The sequence below is a fragment of the Xiphophorus maculatus genome, chromosome 22 (assembly GCF_002775205.1).
Source record: "Xiphophorus maculatus strain JP 163 A chromosome 22, X_maculatus-5.0-male, whole genome shotgun sequence".
NCBI classification, from domain to species: Eukaryota; Metazoa; Chordata; class Actinopteri; order Cyprinodontiformes; family Poeciliidae; genus Xiphophorus; species Xiphophorus maculatus.
The window spans coordinates 152,670-173,292 of record NC_036464.1 but is presented as its reverse complement, the minus strand read 5'-3'; the positions used below and the strand labels follow the sequence as shown (position 1 = coordinate 173,292).

Sequence of the window (20,623 nt, the reverse complement as noted above, 5' to 3'; positions counted from 1 at the left end):
AATGTATAAATTTATTCAATTAGATGCATTTTTAAATACACAAAACATTTAAAATCATTTTAATGTTTTGGATCTACGATGAATAAAATCCTTTTTCAATAAAAAGAAACTATTTGCTTGATCTTAGTTTTTTTTTCTTTTTAGCCTGTAAATAATTTTGACTCGACTATTTAGATACATGACAAAAAGTCTGATGAAGCTTTGGAGTCTACCTTAAACATCTTAAAACACATTTTTGTGACAAAATGAAAAAAGTGGTTTAATTAGTTGTGGAACAATGCATTGTGGGACAACTTGGCCAATCTAATACGTAACTTTTTCACATTGATTCAACTTGAAAAGATTAATTTATCAAGCATTTTCTATCCAAAAGTTCAGGCCACTCGTTTAATACGAGTACAAACAAGTTGATGAAATGTTTTATGAAACACAAAGTTTTGTTCACCTCAGCAGGTGAATAAAGAAAACTGTCACCTGTTTGTCACAACCAGGAGGTGACATTACAAGGCGGTAATAAAGGAAGCAGTGTTTGTTTTATTGCTGCCGGTTTCGTCTCTACTATACGGCTATAAATAGCATCTCTGCATGGTTGTGGTGAAACTTGGTTCCAGAAATAGCCGAGGGGGGAAAAACGGGAGTGGAAACTCAGTTTACACAATCCCATATGAAAAAATACCTTTGGCAATAACGTTCCATGATAGATATACTGAAAATGGCAGTTACTCTTGACGTCCACCGGCAGAATGAGAGTCTGTTAAACTTTTTGTCACGTGGGCCAAAATGTAGAGTCAAGTATTTACAGACCAAGAAAAAAAAACAACAAAGTAAAATGAAGCAGATAAAGTCGCCCGATATTAATACATATATTTATTTATTTTTCTTGTTGTTGGAAAGGGATTATATTCATTGTAGATCCAAAACGTTTAATGGATTTTGCACGTTTGCTGTTTTAAACGAAAGGCGTCTAATTTTCAAATTATTTTCGGCTCAACTGAACAAATGTTTTTATAAAAATAAAAAGTTTCTTAGATAGAAAGTTTGAAGTGGAGCCTCCTGCACAACCAACACTAATGCAGCGAGTTGTTTCTGGATGGAAAGTCAACAACAAAACATTTGTCCTTTCCAGCAGCCATTGTACAGTGCATACATGCATCCAGCTCAGCTTGGGTTACTAGGTAACAGGGTGGGCTTCATTGGGGTTGCTAGGTAAAGGCGCAGTGTGACTCAATAAACAGGAGGTTTTTGAAACAGCTTATTTTCCAGACACCAAAAGACATTCGTTTATTGCCAGAAACTGTCAGGATGTTTTTTAAGCACTGGGGCTGCTTTTAAAAACAGTTGAGGCATACAAATTATGCAAAAGGTGAATTTTGCATAAAAGGTCCCCTTTAATCTTTTAATACATCATCAAAGTATTACTATCAGTAGCAAGACTTTGAAATGATCTTTGAAACGGAGTCTGTTTCAAAGAAAGACCCACACAGACTGAGCTGGTCACGACATATTTTGATAACTTTATGGAAGCTCTTTTCTCATCAAAACAACTTTTTTCTCGTAATTATATGGCTTTAGTCTAATTCTTTTAGACTTACCCTAATACTTTGTCCTACAACTGATGAGAGAGATGACTGGAATAAAAGCCACTTTTACAAGTCTTTTGCAAAAAACTAAAATTTAAAAAAATCAATTACATTTGGAAATTGGCTCTGGCATGAAAGGCCATATTGTCCAGCCCTAATTGAATGTCGAGTAATCGATTAAAAACACAGTCGTGGGTGGTCAGACTCTTCAAAAATGTTATTCCTCTGTTCACAACGTAAACAGAGGCCCCTGGAAAAACCAAGGTGAATAAATGTGTTTGTCTGGCTGAGCGTCTCCAATTAATCCGACGATACGAACGTGAACGTCTCGCGAACTGACTGGTGTGGAGCAAAGCCTGAATGACGTCATGTGGAAGCTCGACTAAAGCTTTTAATCACAAAGCAGACAATGAGCACCTTTTTTCTCCGTCTTAACTTTTCTGAACAGGCTTGCCCCGCGCACAAACAAAACTCTGCTTAACATCTGCTTAAATCAACAACTATCCAGTGTCAGAAATGCTATTTTTTTGGAAGAGATAAAAAAAAAAGAGAGGTGGTAATGTCCTTGAGCTACGGCGATGTGATCCAAATAAACTCAGCGGGAACTGTTTAACGAATCACAAGTTCCTACAAGACGTCTTCAGATGAGGGCGCTGACATCTTGGCTCACGGGCGGCGTGATTGATGGATCTCTTTTCGAACAGAGAGCGAGTCTCTGTGACATAAACAGCTACGGGTTCTGCAGAACTGATGTGCATCGCAACCCTGCGGTGAGGCTTAAACTGTCACACTGGTCACAGGTGAATGACCTCTGCAAACATGAAGGACAAACTGAAATAATAATAAAATATTATTATTATTTGTCTAAAGAGATGAAGAAAAAAGCAACAAAAACCATTAGGCTTGCATAATTGATCACTTCCAGTGTAATAAAGTCATCCATCATTTTCAGCAACAACACAACATGCTTCTGTTTCTATTTCACTGGCGCCCCCTGTTGGTAATCTGCTGCCATGATGGAGAAGATTTCCAAACAATTTGAATAAAAAAACTTTTTTCTTCACTGTAAACTTCGACTAACAGTAGGTTTGACTGGGGGGTAATAATGTGATTTAAAAGTGATGACCTTACTGCAAAAACAATATCTTAATAATAATTTTTGTCTATTTTCTAGTGCAAACATTTTAGCACACTTTAAATAAGATAAAACTAACTTGTGAGTAACTTTTTAGCAAGAAATATGAACTTGTTTTAAGTAAATGATTTCTTAATATTCATAAAAAAAGTTCCACTGGCAAATTATTTTACAATCGTTACCTAGCAACGCCAGCCAAGCCCAGTCCGTCGCCCAGCAACCCAGTTCTAGTTCCACTGGCAGATTCTTTCACTTATAACACAGGAAACGATTTTTGTTACAAGTGAAATAAACACACTGAAAAAACAACCAAAAAGTGTTAACATCTTTTTTCTTTGGGTTCAAATTCAAAAATATTTTATTGAATCTAAAGTGAAATTAAATAAAATCATAGTTGTGATAATTTAAAAAACTGTCTCAATAAGCAATAAATCAATTAATTACATGATAAATTAAAATGAGCTCAATCACTTGTATTTGCATTATTTATCGTTTTTCTCCTCTCCTTTTTGCTAAAACTGAATTATTAAAGCCTTGAATCTGCTGCTTTGGACTCAACAGGACATTTTTTGAAGGTCAATTTTGTTTACAGAGACTTCATAATTCATGTTATTTGTTTATTTATTTTGGATATCTTCCAGACTCAAACCCAAAGTTTATTGATCCTTGAGAATGTGTCCTTGCATTATTATGCCATTACCATTATAGTACTTAAAACAACAATAATATCGTTTATCACAATAAGTTCAGGAACAATTTATCTTCCAGCAGAATTTATTGTTATGACAGCTTTAGATACAGTGTTGAGATATTTCACTTCCCAACCAACTGCACTGCAAAAACACAAAACATTACCAACCAATTTTAGTCTAGTTTTTAGTGCAAATATTTTAGTACACTTAAAATAAGCTAGAACTATTTTAAGTGCACTAAAATAGGATTGATTGATTGATTGATTAAAAAGTACCAGTTACACAGATTATTTCAAGACATTTTCCCATGTTATAAGTGAAATAATCTGCCAGTGGAACTAGAACTTTTTAAATCGACATTAAGGAATTATTTACTTAAAACAAGCTCATATTCGTTGCTGAGAAGTTACTTGAAAGTTAGTTTTGTCTTATTTAAAGTGAACTGAGATATTTTCATTTGAACCTGGACCAGAAATGCTTGGTTATGTTTTGTGTTTTTGCAGCGTGAGCAGACCCTGAGCATGCAGAGGATTAGAGACGTTGGTTCGCTCCGGTAGGCGAATAGAACACACTGAACTTTCGTCACTGCACACACACACACACACACACACACACACACACACACACACACACACACACACACACACACACACACACACACACACACACACACACACACACACCCACACACACACGCACACTGTCTGTAGAAATAACAGAGCGGTAGGGAGGGTTTTTTAATTATGAGAGGTGTGTGCGTTTGGTGATTTCTTCTAAACCTGAGCTGTAATTAAAAGCATCTGATGTGGCTGCCGGCTGTAAGCAGACACCAGCGGACCGCATCGCATCTGATCTGCCAGATCTGCCAGCATGGCTGGTTGTAACATAGCAGGCCGGCCGAGCTGAAATGTTATGAAAGACGCGCCGTGTGATGTGTATCTGTTATCCACCAATCAGCCGTCTGGATCCCACTTCCAACAAACATGCATGACCTGAAACTAAATGAGCTTGCAGGCTTTGGGCGACGCCCGGCTTCAGTCGGGTTACGCAGCATTTACTGAGGTAGAGATGTAAGCCAGGGGTGTCCAAAGTGAGGCTTGGGGGCCACTTGTGGCCCTTTGACTGATTTTGTGCAGCCCCTCATCTGCTATTAAAAAATTATACAAATTTGGCTACTACTATTATTATTACTACTTTTGTGTTACTGACAATCATAATATGTAGGGCCAAAACAATTAATCTATTGTTAAAATAATAATCAATTAATTTAGCAATTGGAGTAAACAGACTGTGAAAAAGGCTATTTGCTAAAAGAACAACACCTTCAGAGCAGCAACTAACTGTACATAAATTTTTCATTTAAGATAAAAAAAAACTTTGTCTTCTACCCAGAACTCCTTAAATGGAATAGTGTTAGCATCACCTAATTCAAATTCTTAAAAAAATCCTACTAATCACCTTTTGCTGTCCAATTATTCATCAAATAATCTAAAATAATAATAATCAGATCAATCCTACACTGTACTGATGTTGAGTTAAGAATAAAAGATTTAAAAGATTTTTTTTAGCTACAAATGACCAAGTGTTCACTAAAGGAATCCCATGTTGCTGCATTTAGGTAATAAAATGTTTATTTCTTATTCAAAAAACAAATTTAATGAATGCCAACTGTATTTTTTCATTTTATTTGATTCCATACATGACTAGAGTTGCATCATACTAAAAAAATATTGCAACAATATCTGTCTATTTTCTTCATCCCCCTGTTTTTCATCAGTTCTTCCATCCCTCTGTGACCTTTGACCTTTTGATCAATACTATTTATGTCTGACTTGAGCTTTGGTTCAACTGGCTAAGTGTCACTTTAACATCTAAAACACAATTCATGATTCTTTCAATAGTTTAGCTCAATGATTTTCAGACAGTTGAAGTGAAGGAGAGAAAGAAAAATTAAATTTTAAAGTAAATTTTTATTTTTTACAAAGGTAACCTGTTTTTCAGTCATCACTATTAAAATATAAGTTAACATAACTTATTTTAAATGGAGATAGAAGATAGAAATAGCCTCTAATGTTCCTCAGAGGCGGAAATCTAATTTTCCATACTCGGTTTTCTGATTGGTTGCCAGTCAAATTTATAAAATTGCTTTTCTCTTTAAACTAAAAATGGGACTTCCGGGTGAGCAAGCAAGATGGCGACAGCATAATCAGGTGGCTCCCCGACATATTATTGAAAATCACAGGTTTGACGCAAGTGCGGGATATAAAGTAACTTAAAAGTGGGCCGAAATGCCCAAGTTTAAATCAAAGAGCACTTTGCAGTCTCGACATCTAATGTTAAGAGAGGAAGAATCGAACGAAGACGACATGGCTAACCACTCGGGCCTGGATGCTTCACTAGCGGCTAACGATTTAGCTAACGAGACAGCTAACCTACAAACTATTCTCGAAGAACTAAGAGAATCACGTCGAGAGAATAGTGAGGGCTTCCGAGAGGTTAAAGAGGAAATAAAAAACGTAAACAAAAGACTGGACGAGGCAGAAACGCGCATCTCGGAGGCGGAGAACAGGGTTCAGCAGCTCGAAGAGGTAGCATTGAAGCTAAGTAAACTGCAGGACGAACTCGAGGCTAAGCTAGTGGAGCTCGAGGGGAGATCGAGACGGGAAAACTTGAGGCTCCACGGCATTGCGGAGGGCTCTGAGGAAAGCTCACCATCTTTATCAGCTTTCATAGAGAATCTACTCAGAGAGAAACTGGATATCCCGACATCGCTCGACTTGAATATTGAGAGAGCCCACCGATCTCTGGGTCCCAGAGCTCCACCTGAAGCCCCCCCACGTTCAATAATAGTTAGGTTTGCCACATCCAAGGTCAAAGACGAAATATTAAAACGAGCCTGGCAAAAGAAAGGCTTCATGCTGGGAGGGAAAAAAGTCATAGTGGATCACGACTATGCTCCAGACGTGTTAAAACGGCGACGTGAGTACCTCGAAGTGAAGCGGGTCCTCAGAGAAAAGAAGATTAAATTCCAAACCCCGTTCCCGGCCAGGTTGAGAGTTTTCTACGAGAACAACACATGTGTCTACAACTCTGCGGCAGAAGCTACAAAAGATATGGTGAATCGAGGTTACCAAATCACTGTCATTCAGCCATCTGCCACGTGGGTCGACAAAATCAAGAGCACGATGTGGACCAAGACGGGAAAGAATGACAAGGATCATCCACGAAATGGAGCGCGGGAGGAATATAAGAAGAAACTGGATGGGTTTAGAAGAGGACAAGCACAACCATAAGAGCGGATGGATCAAGCATATCCCGGTCTGTTTTGTTTTGATTAATAATGCTTCATCTCCTTTGACGTTATTTGGAGTCGGGGACCACACCACCTAGAAAATGGGACGCCATAAACAGGTAACGCCACCAGGGGGCCCTTCGCAACTACGGAGTTGCGCTGGTTTTCCCTCAAAATCGCTCACAAACTATAACATCACTAAGGTCATTAACAAGACCAGAAGAAAGGAAGTCTTTAAATGGACACGTGTGAACTTAATTTACAATGCTAAAATGTTCTGTTTGTTCTCAGTTCTTTGTTTGAGTAGTCTAGGGTTGTCACCTATTTCACTTGCTTGGAATTTCCAACGATATATAATCCAATGACCTCATTATCTCCACTGCGAATTGTAACCTACAATGTAAAAGGAGTTCTTAATCCTATAAAAAGGGCGAAAATATTGGGAAAGATGAAAAAGGAAAAAGCAGAGGTGTTATTCCTCCAGGAAACCCATCTCTCAGAGGTAGAGCATAATAAACTTAAAAGAATGGGCTTCAATCAGGTTTTTAGTTCATCACACAAAACAGGTCGTAGAAGGGGAGTGGCAACCTTAATATCTCAGAGGATCACATTTGAGATGATCCATGAATATAAAGACAAGGAAGGCAGATACAACATAGTAGTGGGCAGACTCGAGGGACAAGAAATTACTTTTATCAATGTATATGCTCCGCCAGGTTCGGAGTGGTTATTTTATAAACATATTTTCGACATGATGATAACTAAATCACAAGGCTTAGTAGTCTGCGGTGGTGATTTTAACATAAGACTAAACCCCTCTGAAGATACCTCTAAACAACCCAGAATTAACAGCAGCTTAGACAGGAAGATCAGGAAGATGATCAAAGAGCTGGGGATAAGTGACGTTTGGCGTGAATTCAATCCCAGAAAGAGGGACTATACATTCTACTCTGCTGCTCACCATACATATTCAAGAATTGATTACTTCTTCATGTATAATAAGGACGTAGGACGAGTAGAAAAATGTCATATTGGGCTGATGGACCTCTCTGATCATTGCCCACTTCATATAGAAGTAAATGTGAACAAAACAAAAACCCCGTTCTTATGGAGACTTAATTCTAGCATACTCAAGGGCAGAATTAAAGAGGAGTTAAGGCAAGAAATTCAGACATATATGCAGGACAACGACAATGGAGAAGTCTCTCCTGCAATATTATGGGATGCATGTAAAGCTGTCCTGAGAGGAAAAATAATTGCAAAATCATCTCTTATAAAAAAAACTAGACAAGAAAAATTAAACAATTTAAAACATGTCTTGACCAAACTAGAGGGAAAAAATAAAAACAAAGTAGATCTACAAATTACACAAAAAATAAAACAAATCAGAGATGAAATTGATCATGAATTGCAGACCAACATACAGAAGAAACTTTTATTCCTAAGGCAAAGTTACTATGAGTCTGGCCCCAAGTCATCAAAATTTTTAGCATACAGACTAAGAAAACAACAAGAGGAAAGAACTATATATAAAATTAGAGAACCAATGACTAATAAAGTTTTATATGACGGTACAGAAATAAGAAAATGCTTTGAAAAATACTACCAAAAATTGTATGCCCTAAGAGAACAAGAAGGAATGGATGAAGCTAACACACTACTGAACAAATTGTTACTGCCCACTGTAACAAATGAGCAAAATGAAAGCCTGACCAAAAATATAACGCTTCAAGAAATTGAAAAAGCAATAAATAACTTAAAATTGAACAAATCACCAGGACCAGACGGATTCAGCGCTGAATGGTATAAGATCTATTTAAAAGAGCTGTCTCCTGTTCTTTTGAGAACATTTAATTGGGTTTTAAATGGGGGGCAAATTCCTCCCTCCTGGAGGGAAACAATGATTACAGTTATCCCAAAGGAAGGTAAAGACAAACTAAACTGTTCGAATTACCGTCCAATTAGTCTACTTAATCAAGACTATAAAATCTTTACAGCCATATTAGCTAAAAGACTAGAACATGTTCTTCCAGATATAATAAATTTAGACCAGACTGGATTCATAAAGAAGAGACGTACCAGAGATAATATTAGAAGAACCCTAAACGTGATTAATCATATTAAGAGGACTGACGAACAAGCAATAATACTGGGTCTAGACGCCCAAAAAGCATTCGACACTGTAGACTGGGCATTTTTATTCAGAGTCTTGTCCCAATTCAACTTTTCCAATAAATTTATAAAGATAATTCAGGAATTGTACAACAAACCTACAGGTAGGATCCGGATCAACGGGGGATTATCAGAAGAAATAAAAATCGAGCAAGGGTGCAGACAAGGATGCTCTATATCCCCATTATTATTTGCCATATTTATTGAACCTTTAGCACAATGGATTAGACAGAGCACCAAAATACATGGCATTAAGATAAATCATATTGAACAAAAATTAGCGCTTTTCGCAGACGATATCTTAATCTACTTAGCAAAACCTCGGGAATCCCTCCCAGAATTACATAAAACCTTGATAGAGTATGGGAAATTTTCAGGTTATAAACTGAATCCCCACAAAACTCAGGTTTTGACATTCAAATATTCACCCAATAATATTGATAAGGAAAACTTCAAAATAAATTGGGACATGGACTCAATAGTATACCTAGGAGTGACCATTCCTAAAGACCCAAGGAATATTGTCTCAGTAAATTATGACCCATTAATGACTAAAATAAAAAACGACATATCCAGGTGGAGCCTGTTACCCTATCTGGGTCTCATGCAGAGAATAGAGGCTATCAAAATGATGATGCTGCCAAAGCTACTTTACTTTTTTCAGTCACTACCAGCAGAACCAGCCAAATCTATGTTCCAAGAAATTGACAAACTGATTTCAAGATTTATTTGGCAAGGGAAACAGCCAAGGACTAGATTTAAAACTTTACAGTTAAATAAAAGTAAAGGAGGTCTCTCACTCCCAAATATGAATAACTACTACAAAGCAGCACAAATAATCCCATTGGTGGAAATGTGTGACCCCTCATACACAGCAAAATGGAAGGAGATTGAATGCAAAAGCATTGGTGTCCCCTTGCAAGCAGCAATTGGAAATATAGACTTAATAAAAGACCTTAAACAACTCAATCCATGTTCAGAAACAGCACTCAAGACCTGGTCAAAATTAGTAAGAGAAAATAAAGAGTCATGTTTACCAATCAGGTGGATAGCATATGATCAAGATTTTACCCCAAATAAAACAGATATTACTTTTAAAAAGTGGATTGATAAGGGCTTGGTAAAATACAATGATTTATATCAAAAAGGTTGTCTGAGGACCTTTCAAGATATCAAGCAAAAATATGGCCTTGATAACAGAGACTTTTTCCGTTATCTACAAATCCGTCATTATCTAGAAAAAACAAACAAAGATAAGCTAGACGGAACATTTGTCGACATATTGAACATCTTTCTAAAATCGTATCAATCAACCCCCGTTAATAAATTAACGTCTAAAATGTATAATGAACTACAAAACTTGGCAGGGGGGAATACACTATATATAAAGGAGAGATGGGACAAGGAAAGGAACAGTCAAATTCACATTGAGGACTGGTCGGACATTTTGAATAACTGTTGGAAATGTACATCATCACTAGCCTACAAGGAATTTGCTTGGAAGACTGCTACACGCTTCTTCAAAACACCAGCTCAGAGGGGCAGAAATGCAGACAGAACATGCTGGAGGTTATGTGGGTCGAATCAAGCCGGCCACTTTCATATTTTTTGGAGCTGTCCTAAACTATTTTCCTACTGGGAGACAATTAAGCAAAGTGTAGAGTTTGTTATTGGGGTCAATCTTGTTCTGAGCTTTGAGACGATGTTCTTGGGCAGACGACCAAACTGTGTAAAGGGATTCTATAAAACATACATGTTCAATATAATGCTTACTGCCAGCAAGAAAGCAATCACTTGAAAATGGATGACTGATAAAACACCCACACTACAAGACTGGATAAACATCATCCAAGACATTCGCAAGATGGAGGAACTGACATTTGCAGTGAAACTGGAGCAAGACAGATTTGAAAGATCCTGGACCCCATGGCAAACTTTCATGGACTCCAGATCTGAAAACGATGACAATGAGGTGACACCCACTGTTCTCTAGCTACTCTGTTCGATGTATACTGTTTTACAGTTCAGGAAAGTTTTTATGACGTGGTACCAGTTTGTTAATTCTTTTTTCTCCCCGTTCCTCTGAGAGGGTATGGGGCGGAAGAAGGAAAAAAAAAAAAAAAGGAACACTAAATACCGGTGGTAGGATAACCACAGGAAGGGGTATGTTGTACGGACCAATATGTTAAACTGAATGGATGCTAGTATATGTCTGTACCACCTTTTGGAAATGGAGGAGATACACGTCCTCCGTGTTGTTCCATAATAAAAATTTGAATAAAAAAAAAAAATAAAAAAATAAACTAAAAATGGAAAAAATTTCTGATAAGAAAAAGACAGAAAGAGCCGAATCCCCGCAAACCATGAAGATTAAATAAAATTTTATGGGATTAATATAAAAAGCAGCTCTTTGCCCTCCACGCATGACGTCACGCTGCAAGAAATCCATAAGATAATTAGCAAATTTCTGTTTTCATCAAAGCAGAGATATCCCTGTTAATGAGAAAAAATGTTTCTGATGTGTTTTCTCAGTCGTGCAGTTTGTGATAAATGAATCGAGTAAAGCACAAGAGAAACTCCAATCCTGCCTCCAGACCTTGGATTAATCTCTGTCATTTTGCTGCTAGTGTTTGTTTTCATAAGTTGAACATTTTAAAAGGGAAACAGAAACCCATCTGCTGTTTACCCTATCGGAGGCTGGAGTGGGTTCAAGGTTTGAAGAAGCTGCTTGATTATTCCGCCATTTCTATCCAGCACCTTAGGCTAATGTGGCTAATGTGGGTAATTTGAAACATAAAACGATCAAACTGGTTCCACAGGTGGGGAAGAAAATCCATTCACCTCTATACTGAATTAGAAAGGGGACATAACCAACAGAAGCTATAATTTCCTCCATAATTGGACACGGCGAGTTAGCTAGTCTCATTGTTTATGTTTTAAGTTCTGGAGTTTGCTGTAATTAAGTGGCCAAAGTACTGATAATTTATTTTAACAAAGTTAAGATGAGAATTATATTCAGATTCATACACATGGAGAAAACTGCTAATGGTCACTGAAATAACTTGGAACTGACAAAACTAACAATAAATAAAATGTACTGACAGTAAAGTCGAGCAACAATAAATGTGTGTAAACCTCAATATAATGTTGGGGAAAAGTGGCCAAAATTTCTCCACAAAGATGTTAGCGATTGATAAAGTCAAAAAAGGACCACTAGTGTTAAAATGGGTCTATAAACTACTGAATAACAAGATGTAATGGTTTTTTTCTTTGTTTTGTTCCAACTTAAAAAAATGAGACAATGTTAAATCTGTTGTGTGTTTTTGTTCATTTTATTTGAATCATTTAAAACAGTAAAGTGCAGGTTATTGTTATTATGTCATAGTATGTAAAATAAAATTAGTTATTTTTTTCAATGGGTTGCATTTCTTCAGCAACATTAAAACAGCAGCAGTAAGTGTTTTCCAGGCACATATTGCCATTTAATAGTGAAATAAAGTAACAATGTTAACTTCAGTTTCTGTATTTGTCAAATATGACATGAAAGAAATTTCACTTGTAATTTGACATCTTGAAATTGGGCCGCTGTCTCTTTAAAAACTCCTGTCCTTTCTGAAACTCTGCGTCAGGAGGTCATAACAACATGGCTCCTCTATTAACCCTTTGATGACGTTTTACCAGCGTCTCACTGAGAAGTTCTAATTTCACTGGCAGATTATTTCACTTATAGCAAGAATTGTTTCCCAGTGCTGCAGGTGAAATAATCTGCCAGTGGTACTAGAACTGGGTTGCTAGGCGACGGGCTGGGCTTGGCCGGCGTTGGTAGTTAACTGCACAGGACCTGTTGAAAGTCAATCTGCCAGTGGAACTAAAACTTTTAAAATCAACATTAAGGATTAATTGACTCACAACAAGCTGCTATAGTTTGCTGAAAAGTTGCTTTTGAGTTAGTTTTCTCTTATTTCAAGTGTAATAAGATATTTGCACTACAAACTAGACAAACAATACTAAAATAATTTTGTGTTTTAGCAATGTAGAAGCTCCTTATATTGCTACTTATTCTCATTTATTGTTTCATTTACGTCTTCGATATCTAGACTTACTTTTAGCTGATTTTCAGATATTCCAGGTCTTTAGTTTTGGGATCTTTTGGGGATGACTGCATGCAGAGATGTTTTAATATTTGGATAATTTTTTCCCCCGACAGACTCACCCTCCCTCGCTCTCTGCGTCCTCTGAACTCTGTCCGCCTGGGCTGCTGGCGGCGCCCGCTGTTCTTTTCCTCCTCGTTGCTGCTGTCCTGTGCTGGGCGCTGACTCGCCGCACCTCGCTGTGGCCCTTCAGCTCCTCCCTGACTTGGTCCGGGAGGGAGGGCAGCGCGGTCTTCAGCGCCTTCATCTCTTCCTTCAGCTCAGACACACACTGGATCAGGGCCTCCAAGCGCTCCAGCACCTCGGCCTGACCCCTGGGCAGAACAGGGCCGTCCACCAGCAGCAGGCCGGATCCCGGGTCGTTGGTGCGGTTCTGGTAGAAGCCCGGCCAGGAGACTCTTCGCTTGGATCTTAAGCCGCGGTAACACACCACGGCCAGGCTGATGCCAGCCACTCCGGCCAGCGCTCCCAGAACCAGAACCTTGCTGTCTGTCTGAGCCATCCTGCAGGGAAACACACAACTTGTTACTAAAATTAGAAAAAACGGTGCTGCTAAGGAATGTCACAATAATCAATAGATCAATTGATCGCTTGATCAAAAGGAACTCAGTAATTTCCATTTGCTTACTTCCTGGTTTGTCTCTTTTCACCAAGAACTGGATGGTGAACGTCTGCAGTTTGGTGCTTTGGTCTCAGGTAGGACAATTTTGTTTACAGAAACGTTATAATTTATTTGTTTCTGTTGTTTTGTTTATTTTGAATATTTAAAATGTCTTAAGTTCCAGTGTTAAATATTCATTAGAATTGTAATTTTTTTTTCTTATTTTTGAGAATCTGTTCTTGCATTATTATGTCATTAGTTGAAAATGGTCTCAAAACAACAGTTTTATCGTTTATCGCAAAAACTTCTGTGACAATTTATTGTCCAGCAACATTTGTCATAGTGACAGCTCTACTTACACCAGGTTTAGCAAAAGCCTACATAAAACTAGGCCTGTCACGATAAAAAAAACTGATAAGTGCGATAAATGATAATACTGTTGTTTTGAGATAGTTTTCACGTAATATAATGGCGATGACATAATAATGCAGGAACACATTCTCAATATTCTCAATAAACCTTAAATTCTAATGAACATTTAACACTGGAACTGGAAGACATTTTAAATAGCCAAAATAAATAAACAAGAGAACAGAAACAACAAATAAAATTAATTATGGAGTCTCTGTTAACAAAATTGTCATAGTTGAGACCAAATTACCAGACTGAAGACATCATCTATCATCAGGTTTTTGTAGAAAGAAAGAGAAAAGAGAGAAATAAACACGCAAATGGAAAATATCGCACTGGTTTGAATTGATCATGACTAATTAACTTATTCCTTATTCAAATTCAGTTCAAATTAAAATTCAAAACACTGTATTGATCCCAAAGGGAAACTAAATGATGTAACTCATATTAATCCAAATGATTGTTGGCAGGGAAAATCTCCTGTAGCAGTCTGTATTACAGCACATTTGAAGGAAAAGCATAAACATTAATACTACGGTATGTAACATATTTTTTTAAATCACTTGAGCACATTGGACTTTTGTGCATTTTCAGCCTTTATTGAGACATAAATCCAGGAACATTTCAACAGAAAGACAACCAAATCATCTTTTTTCCCCTTTCGACTTGCTGCTCTCACACCTGAATTTCCCTACTGTGGGACAGTAAAGGATATTTCTATTCTGCTCAGTTTGATAAATGTCACATTGTTGGTAAAATATGTCTTAAAATGATCATGTTTTCACTATTTTGGCTACTGTATGTTTAAACCAGATACTGTTATGAATTCCCATCAATCCCCAGCAGTACTGATCCATATTTCAGAATTTTTATCTACTTTCCGACACCTTTGTCCAAACATAACGCGACACCATGCTGAATAATCTCTGTAGTCCCCAGTTTGCAGAGTGTTGTTGTTGTGTCTGGCCAGTTAGCAGAGATAATTGGATCACCATGTTAATCATGAACCAGGGGGTGTTAGCTTCCGTTGACACGAGAGCTGCGAAATATTCAAATAAATATTTCAAGCGGCGTCTGAACTTTGCTTTAAGCGTCACAAGTTTACTGCATAAAGTCTTAACATCGTAAAAACAAGCTAGGTGCGTTAATTAGCGATGGCAAAGTCAAAGCTAGCACTGAAACGCGGCATTTAACTTAACACAACCAGTTTATACTGGTTTCCTTCCAGTTAGACCCAACAACAACATCTTCACTCAGAAACTGCGAGTTTTACAACAAAAACTGAAAGTTTCCATCATGACACGTCTTACCTCCCTGGTACGATGGGAGCTACTTCTGTTGACTTGACAGCTCGCGGGTGCAACGATCAAAACGTTCCGTGCGGAATTATGCGTCACAATAGAAGGTTCCAGGTAAACGCTAAATAAAAGAAAATTAAATAAAATGATAATATGATAAATTAATTAAGGTTAAAGTAAAAAATATAATGAACTAAAAAAATAAGAGGAAATGAATAAGTTGAATTAATTAAAATTGAATAAATATAAATAATACAATTAATTACAAAAATGAAATAAAATTGAACAAATTAGTTTAAGGAGAAATAAAATAAAACAATAGACTAACTAATTGTCTAAATGGTGTCTAGTACCAACAAAATAAACATATTTGACAACAATTAAGAAGTAAAATACACATTTTAATGTTAGTCTTTTCAGGTAATGTGGTTTTGTTTTCCCATGATGTATTTAAATAAATTATTATTCATGAAAACGGGAATTTCACAACAACAGGTATCTCCAAACTACTACTGTTGTGTAAGAAACCTGAATTTTAACACATAGAAACTGCAGAAACTCTTTCACTTTGCTTACACATTTAGCTAAATAAAATAAAAATGTAAGAATTAATTCAAGTTAAAGTAAAAAATAATCTAATATAAAACATAAGAAAACAAAATAATAAACTGAATTATTTAATTAGATCAACAGTAAAACGATTTTTTAAACAGATAAATAGCTAAAAGTAAAAATTAAATTAATTAAAAGATTTACTGGAGCTGAATAATTAAAATAAGGAGTTTCAAAGTAAAAAACTGAATTTCTATAAGGTTGAATTTGAGGTCTTTAAAAGAAACAGGTCTAACTTTTACAATCACACAAGAAACTTTTCACCCGGAGAAAAACGGGGAACCTTTTAATCAATGGTTTTATTTTACTTCCACTTTTTTGGACTTTTTTCCCCCCATGTCAGATTATTTGTCCCGTGATTTCTATCAAACACTAAAACTGATTTTTTGTATTATCTTTCCTTGCATTGCAGCAATTCATGTTTAATCAGAAACCAGATGATCAAAGTTCATCACAACAGCAACAGCACGAAGTTGATCAACAGAGAAAAACCTTTAACTTTATTTGAACCTCTCCCTTCCTCCCTTGGATTAAAACTTAAGTCTAAATATATACATAAATGATTTTATGATCCAGTTTAGTTGTTCTGAGTTTAACTCTGCAGTATGAAGCTGAAACAGTGACTCACCTCGTCAGTAAGTCTTTCCTTTGAGCACGTTTCTGCAATGAGTTCTGGTTTAATGTGCACTGTGGCCTGAAATGTTGCCACACATTCATTATCGCAGCAACCTTGGACCTGTAGCCAGAGCACCGAGCCGTCCTTGCTCCGGCTGATTTAAGTCCAATCTGATGTGGAGGAAAGTTCAGAGAGTTGGTGTGATTTAGGGAAAATTAAAATTAAAAAAATGTGACAAGGTATTGTGTAAAATTTACTATTTTGAGCTTCACATCATGTTATAATATTTTTCCTACATCAAAACCAAACCTGGAGTGTTGCTTTGATTTTTTCCATGCATGTTTAAGAAATCCTTTAATCTCCATGGCAACCAATCAGCTGTGCAAAACGCCTGAGTGGACCTAGCCCCGCCTTCGACGATGAAGCTCCTCCTCTGAGCTGCAGTTTCCAAAAGTGCAACAAAGTTTTAAATAAAAAGCAACTCTGGAAGGCAAGTCAAATAACTGAATAAAATAGTAATTAATAAATATATCTCAATAAAAATAAAAGAAGAGAGGAAACAGAAATACCTAGGATGTTAAGGAAAAATAAATAATTAAATAGATAACTAAATAACTAAATTAAAAATGGGCAAATAAAATAGATAAATGAATGAATTAATTAAACAAATAAATATAAGGTTTTTTATGGATTAGCTTTTGAACTATTCTTTACTCAGTTTGTTTTGACTTTATTGCCATGAAAATCAACATGTTTGTTCAAAAGTTTTGTATTTTTTCCTTCTGCTATTTTTATCTCGTATGTACGTGTGGGAGAAATTCAAACACCCAACAGTTACCGTATTTCAAACAGGTATTTTTAATTGTGTTTATTTATTTTGGCAGATGTAAACGAACTACATTTTTCGCTGCAGAGAGAAGAATGAAGGCAGGGAGGTGACGGGAGTTTCCTTACATAATGATGCTGGGACTGCTACGTGCGGTTTCTGCCTCGCTCTCTGAACGCAGCATTGTTCTCCGTGCCCACAGCCTGCATTCAGGAACAAAAAGCCCACCTGAAACCCAGAGGCATGGCAGCACACAAAAAAACTCAAATAAAACCTGTGGCTGGCCCTGCAGATACGCTGATAAGGCAACACGGCCTCGCTCCTCTGGGGTCAAAGATGAGCTGATACGGTCGACAGGCTTCTCTCAGCCGGACGCCACACAGAGGGAGCAGCAGCAATGTCTGCAGCAACGGCAGCAGCAGCAGCAGCAACAGTAGCAATAGCAGTTACAGTCGTCACATCCTTATGAAACAGAGTCAATTTCAGTCACAGATGAGTGGGAAGAAAACTAAAATCTGCATAAGATACAAGCAGAACATTAATCAATCAATCAAGTTTATTTGCAACAAGGCATTTCAGTGTCAGAAAAACACAAAAATTCTAAATCATAGAAACAGTCAACGTTACATTTTGCCCATCAGATTATTGATCAATGTTTCATTTATTGCGTTTCAAAAGCAACTCTAAAGAGTCTTTAATCTAGATTTAAAGGAACTTGGTGTTTGGCTGTTTTGCAGTTTTCTGGAAGTTTTGTTTAAGATTTGTGGTGCCGCATAGAAGCTGAACGCTGCTATGCACCAGAGATTTAGTTCTGGTTCTGGGGATGTAGAGCAGAACCAGAACCAGAAAACCTAAGAGGTCTGTAAGTTTTATACAACAGCAGATCTTTAAACCGTTCAGTGATTTATAAACTAACAGCAGTATGTTGAAGTCTTTTCTCTCAGTGGAAGGACTTTAGAACTGATGGGCTCTATCTTCCTGGTTTTAGTGAGAACACAAGCAGCAGCATTCTGGATTTTCCCAAAATTCAGCTTTTTTCCCAAAATTCAGATTATTTTGTCTATAAATAACACATAGCTTTATATTTTGGTCCATCTGATGAACATAATAGTGTTTTGATCAGTTACGCTGTACTTGAGTCACCTTTTTACCTTTTTAGTAGACAAGCTACTTTTTACTTTTACTTGAGAAAAAGAAGTGGAATTTGTGCTGTTCTTACTTGAGTAAAACCTTTGGGTTCTCCTCTGATGTTCAGGACTTATCAAAGTCCAGAAAAAGTGAGATTGCATCAGAGAACCGCTCTGGGTTTAATCTCTTCCTTCCTATTCTGTCTTTAAAACATCACAAAGTCAAAAAAGCTCCACACAAACGGTTATTTACTGAACCTTGAGTCACATCCGGATGGGATTTTTTCAGTTAAAATGATATTTTAGTTGTTGGGAAAAATCCTTTCAGATGTAACATCAACACATCCCCGGCCTTGATCTGCCCTTCTGTACTTCACCCAGAGTTCAGTAGTAAACACAAACACTTCCTGCACTCATCTAAGAGATCCTTAAAGCTATCAACAAAACATTTTGTCTAAACAATAAACAATTTACATTTACATTCTCCAAGGATTTCCACATACAGCCATAAAAAAGACGGACCGGCTGCATTCCTTTCTGTTGTCGTGCAGCTGTTGTCCAGCAGGTGGCGCCGTCAGAGTGAGTATTGGGATTATGACGCTAGTTTAGAGGCAGACATGTTGCTCCTCCGGTGCTGAGTCTTCACTTTGGTGGAAATGGTGAGTTTCATCAGCAGTCTGGACTAAATGAGACGCAACATCTGCGCGGTTCAGACTGGAATAAAAAGATTAAGATAAACACAGTCTGCACATTATGCAGACAACATTACCCAGCATGCACCTGTGAGCGCGATAATAAGACAACAGCCTGAGTCATGTCTGAAAAAACACACAACTGAATGATTTTAATGTCAGCAGAAGTCTCTAAGTGTCCAGCTAAAGCTGTTCTGTGTAACTTGTTTGTTGTGAAACTTTAGTTGGCCTTAAAGTAGAAACTTGTCGCTCAAACTGAACCTATTTTTAGATTTTTCACATTTAGTCCAGAAAATAAAACAAATTTAAAAGCACAAAGGTTACAAAATCCTTAAAAAAGGTAATTTTTCAATATTACCTACTATTTTAAGGTTTTAAACCAGCTAAACAAAACCAGTAAAGTCACAAAAGTTACAAGATCTTTAAAAAATAAATAAAATTAATAATAATTTTGACAATTATCAACTATTTTTAGGTTTAAAACCTATTTTTAGATTTTTTCGCATTTAGTCCAGCTAAACAAAACTTATTTAAAGCGACAAAAGTTACAAAATCTTAATAATAATAAAAAAAAACAATCACTTTTTTGATAGTTTTTTGTTGTGTTGCTATCTTTAGGTTTTAGATCTATTTTTAGATTTTTAAATGAACTAAAACATTTTTTTTCTTGAATGGACAGTGAATAAATATGTTCTCCCATTGGATGAATTCTGATGTAAAAGTTTTGGCATTTGGTATTTTTAGAGTCATTCTGTTGTCCAACACCAACAGAATGACTCGGTCCAAAGTCCAGCCTGGCGGCCATTTTGTTCCTGAAATGATTCTGAGGCTCCCGACCACAATTCAAGACTAATTTGATCCACCACAGCTGATGCAAAAGGCCGAGATTTTTATATAAAAATTACAATCTTCCTCAAGTTGAAAGTTTAAAATACAACACAAAGTACTTTTTACTTTCATTTTAATGTAATAATAAACAGGAGAACAAGAATTCACAGTGTTTTAAACCTTCATCATTTGAATCGTTATGAGGAAACACATGAAAGCTGCTGGATTTGGGTGCGGCTGCGTCTCGACCCGGATTTGGGATTTGGTATTCAAATGGAAATGCAAAGTTTCATAGATGAGATTTTTAAATAAAACAGTGGATGCAGGTGTAGAGAACAGGCTGAAAGGCTGCAGGGTCTTTTGGTTCTGATCAAGATTTTCTCCCCATTTATCCCATTTTAAACTCTAATGAAACTTTGGATTCTTCTACATTCAAATGTTGGAGACATTAAAGTTTGGGCCGTTGTAGAAAATATAGTTGAAACCAGATATTGACATACACTATAAAATATTAACTCAACATCTGACATTAGCACTTTGAAATTTCTTTGAAATGTTACAAATAAAATGTATTATTATTATTATTATTA

General features: G+C 36.7%; 1 protein-coding gene across 1 annotated transcript in view; it reads right to left on the bottom strand.

The window, feature by feature from the left end:
* Window positions 1–16,912, bottom strand: part of LOC102221528 (regulator of microtubule dynamics protein 2) — a 44,960-nt gene extending 28,048 nt beyond the window's left edge. The window contains exons 1-4 of the mRNA XM_005795258.2: window positions 16,870–16,912; window positions 16,573–16,730; window positions 15,345–15,453; window positions 13,085–13,525 (exon numbers count right to left, since the gene is read on the bottom strand). Of these exons, the coding sequence (XP_005795315.1) occupies window positions 13,085–13,524 (440 nt within the window). The 5' untranslated portion in view covers window position 13,525; window positions 15,345–15,453; window positions 16,573–16,730; window positions 16,870–16,912. The remainder of the gene's footprint in view (window positions 1–13,084; window positions 13,526–15,344; window positions 15,454–16,572; window positions 16,731–16,869) is intronic.
* Window positions 16,913–20,623: the final 3,711 nt, after the last annotated feature.